This window comes from Lagopus leucura, unplaced genomic scaffold (genome assembly GCF_019238085.1).
Source record: "Lagopus leucura isolate 7727_CA_CO unplaced genomic scaffold, USGS_WTPT01 Super-Scaffold_100157, whole genome shotgun sequence".
NCBI classification, from domain to species: Eukaryota; Metazoa; Chordata; class Aves; order Galliformes; family Phasianidae; genus Lagopus; species Lagopus leucura.
Genome location: NW_024962334.1, coordinates 5786669 through 5790550, shown reverse-complemented (window position 1 = coordinate 5790550; position 3882 = coordinate 5786669). Strand labels below are relative to the sequence as shown.

Below are 3882 nucleotides of genomic sequence, written 5' to 3'. Positions count from 1 at the left end.
TCAACATTACAATTATCAGCATCAATTTCTATTTGAGAAAAAAGCACCCACTGTGTAGTACTTCTGTGATGCCACGGTATTGCAAATTGTTTTGCAAAAACTGAACTACTCCCCATCTTAAGACATACAGGATTAGTTAAGCTATATGATCAGGATGTACTGTTTGAAATATATGCTTTATTTTTTTGAGCACAAAGCTATTTTCTTTGATAAAAAAGCTTTATTATATAAAAAGATTTATAGCGTTACAAAGATGCAGTGCTTACAGAATGCACGTAATGTATTTTTCTTCACAAAAGATGTCACTACAAGAGGAAACAGAAATGTACCACAGAATCATAGGCTGCTCCCAGTTGGAAGGGATCCATGAGGATCGCCAATCCAACTCCTGGCTCCACACAGGACCACCCAAAATTTGAGCCCTGTGACTGAGAGCATTGTTCAAATGCTTCTTGAACTCCAGCACTGGAAGAGGAGTGCTGTGCCCCAGGTGCAGAATCCGGTGCTCTTGTTAAACTTTATGCCATTAGTGACTGCCCAGCCCTCACGTTTGTCAAGACTTCTCTGCAAGGCCTCTGTACTCTCAAGGGTGTCACCAGCACCTCCCAGGGTAGTGTATTATTTTGGGGAGCAGTTTTATGTTGTTTCCAGTGCCTGCTTTGACGTGTTGGGGAGCGGATGTACCATGTCCCTCCTGCACTGTGCTCTGCAAGATTCCAGGACCCCACACAGTTGGAGCTAGCAGCAGGGCAGCCTGCTTCGAAGCATGCCAACCTTTTGTTTGAAGAGACGGCTTCCACTCAGCACGAAGAACAGCAGGTCCAGGCAGCTGAGGGCAGTCAGGCTCAAAAAAACTTCATTGTAGCTTTCTAACTTTTCACTGTTGTTCACATGCTTTATGTAGTAGGCTCTAAAGAGGTGATAGGGAAGGAAGCAAATTATGATGACACAGATGAATATCAGGTTCTTCACCTGGGCCCAGAACTCTTGGTGTGACCAGAGAGAGGTGGAGAGTTTTCTCGATACTTTGACCAGAATGAAAATCTGAAGGCTCAGGAGAACAGAAGTAATTAAAGCGACAGCTGCAATGGCTAGGTAGTTCAGGACTTTCACGCTGTCCTGTTTCAGCTCCTTGTGGAATTTAAAGCATGCTTTGTCATCATACATCCCTGAGCGCCCATACTGAATGCAGAAGAGTGGCACCATGAAGATGATGACGATGACCCACATGGCGACGCTTGCGGCAATGGCATGTAGCTTCCTATAAAACTCTACCTTATCCTTCCACTGAAAGAAGATCAACCACCGGATCACCAGTGTGATCACGTAGAATAGGAAAGTCAGATACATGTGGATGTGCACCATAGCACTCACCATTTTACAGAATGGCATGTGGAAGATCCACTCTTTATTGATATAGTAGTGCAGACGGAAGGGGACTGTGAGGAGAAGGAGACCATGTACCACGACTAGGTTAATGATGGCTGTAGTGGTCACAGACAGACTGTTCATCTTGACCAGCACAAATGACATTGCAGTGGAACCTATCCCACCTCCAGCAAAGGCAACTGAGTAGACGGTAATCAGGATAGCTCTTGTGGTGTTGGTGTGGGCAAAGTCAGAGAAGGTGCCATTGCTGGCTATGTTCTCTTCAGTAACATTCCTGAAATCTTCCTTGTACATATTCTAAAAATGAAAGAACACATAAAGACTGAGGTAAGATGAGAATAACAGAGAACCCACCTGAAAAGCCGGAAGAGCTTTCAATCTGGTTCTTACTTCAGAGATAATGGTGGAATCTCACACTTGGAACAAGCAGTGATGGTCATTCAAAAATCCTTCAGCCTAGAGAAAGAGGTTGAGAACCTTGGGAGTAGAACCTGCAGTAGATTACAACATTACAAACCATTCTCTTAAAAACAAGCATGATCTTGTAGTAAATGCAAAAAAGAGATCCTTAGAGGAAATCATGATTGTGGTGGTTTTGAACTCTCTGTTACTAGTTCCCCTCTTTCCTGAGCATCTGCATGTTTCTTCAGTGAACACCAGATACACTGAACTCTGCTAGTCGTTTATCCATTTGTTTATCTGCAGCACAAATCTGTCTTTCCTAAAGCCAGATAATAACCATATATTTTTAGATCAAAGCTATACGTTTTGTTTGCTACTACATGCTGAGTTTTATACACACTGCAGTCAACTCTTTGTGCGTCTGAATAAGAAATGAAGTAGTATGGATACGCAGGCTCCATGGAGATCCTGCTTGGATCCTGCCAGCCTGAGCAGCATGGGCAATGCTGCTCTGGTGCTCAGGGCCATTTCACATCTAATACATGGAGTCAGGGTGTTACAAAATAGGATGTCAAAAAATGTTAGGAAAGGCCATCGTGGGTTATAGCAAATAAGATTTCCTGGCCAGATCTGATGGAGTTTGATGGAAAGTTTAATAAGTATGCTGTACATTCTTAATATAATGTCATTTCAAAGAGAGATTAAATACAATTTTGAGAAATCTAAATGCAAATTCTGTTAGCGTTTTTAAGTATTATGAAAGTATGTGAGAGAAGAAGTGTTCAGGTAGGGCATTCTCCTGAAGCAAGAATCTATGGAAGTATCAAGAGGATGTCCACATTAGTGTCACAGAAAGAAAGCTTGAGAAACTGAACAACACTGGGCCCTGTACTATCCCAGTTGTACTGCTAACACAACCTGAATAATCTAATTTAAAACTGGCACATCTTCCATTTCACCTGTGAACCTTGCAACAGAAGCTTTTCTTCCTGAATGAGTTTTTGGAATCTTTTCTTTTGATACTTCACAATGAAGTACCTGTATCTCTTTGGTTGGTATTTCAGGTTGTTTTCATAAATACACTGGGAGGGAAAAAGTTATTTAGAAATTCCCTCTCCTGTGGAAAAATCTATGGGGTTTTATATCTATATAGATATCTATATTAGTTTCATAAAATGGTTTTGCTTACAGTGAGGTGACTATATCTGTAATGTACCTCAGACTTTTTTATTTTTTCTTAGCAGTGTTTCTAGAAATTCCCCTCTACAGCAATCAATATCTCTTTACACATTGAATAATCAGTCATTCTCTAGTTACAACAATAAAGCTAAGACTTCAGATATTTTATTACATTCAATATAAATAGGACTCCTATACCTCAAAATCACACATAATGTTGGTTGGCACATACTGACCCTTTATGTTAGAAAGTGAAATCAGACACAAAAAAGACCTCCTTCTTAAAGATACTGCTTGATGGCATATCACACTGTAACTTTTGCATCAGAAACCGTAGAAGCTCCTTCCTGTTCCGTTCTCATTTCTGAGATGTTGCATTTCAGCCTCAGTGCCACGCAAGCCAGAAGACATTAGCAATAGCAACTCATCAGTTTTTCAAGCTGTTCAACTTTAATTTGAAAAGACGTCTCTAAAAAGTGGCATTATCACACTGTTTTAATTTAAAGTGCATATTTAAAGTTTAAAAAGTGTCATGGCTCTAAAGGCAACATGCTGCAAGTGTGGATAGATGTTAGCAGCCCCAGCAGCGATGCTGTGCTGTGAGAGGAAGGACCTCTCGTGGTCACTGTTCAGAGTCCAGCAATGAAATCTGATCTGAAAGAAGGAAGGAAAAGATGAGCAGAAATCAGATAACTGATACTATCCTCACGCCTATATATTATCGTATTGGGTGGGTAATAGAGACTCCTTAGTGCCCACCTAGTCGCTGAAATACAGGCTTCTGCAGAATTTTGTAGTATTGCTAGCTCCCTTTATTGTAAGATTCTGCTGGAAATCTCATTTACTTTAATCTCAAAAAAAAAATAATAATAATAATAAAAAAAAAAAAAAAGGAAATTCACCAGCTAATAG

At 40.4% G+C, this 3882-nt stretch overlaps 1 protein-coding gene across 1 annotated transcript; it reads right to left on the bottom strand.

Annotated features, from left to right (window-relative positions):
- Positions 1-343: 343 nt before the first annotated feature.
- Positions 344-1864, bottom strand: LOC122189649 (probable G-protein coupled receptor 141). Its single transcript, XM_042888980.1, has 2 exons — positions 1780-1864; positions 344-1686 (listed from the first exon to the last, which is right to left on the bottom strand). The coding sequence occupies exon 2, from the start codon at positions 1681-1683 to the stop codon at positions 739-741; it is 945 nt and encodes a 314-aa protein (XP_042744914.1). The 5' UTR covers positions 1684-1686; positions 1780-1864; the 3' UTR covers positions 344-738.
- Positions 1865-3882: the final 2018 nt, after the last annotated feature.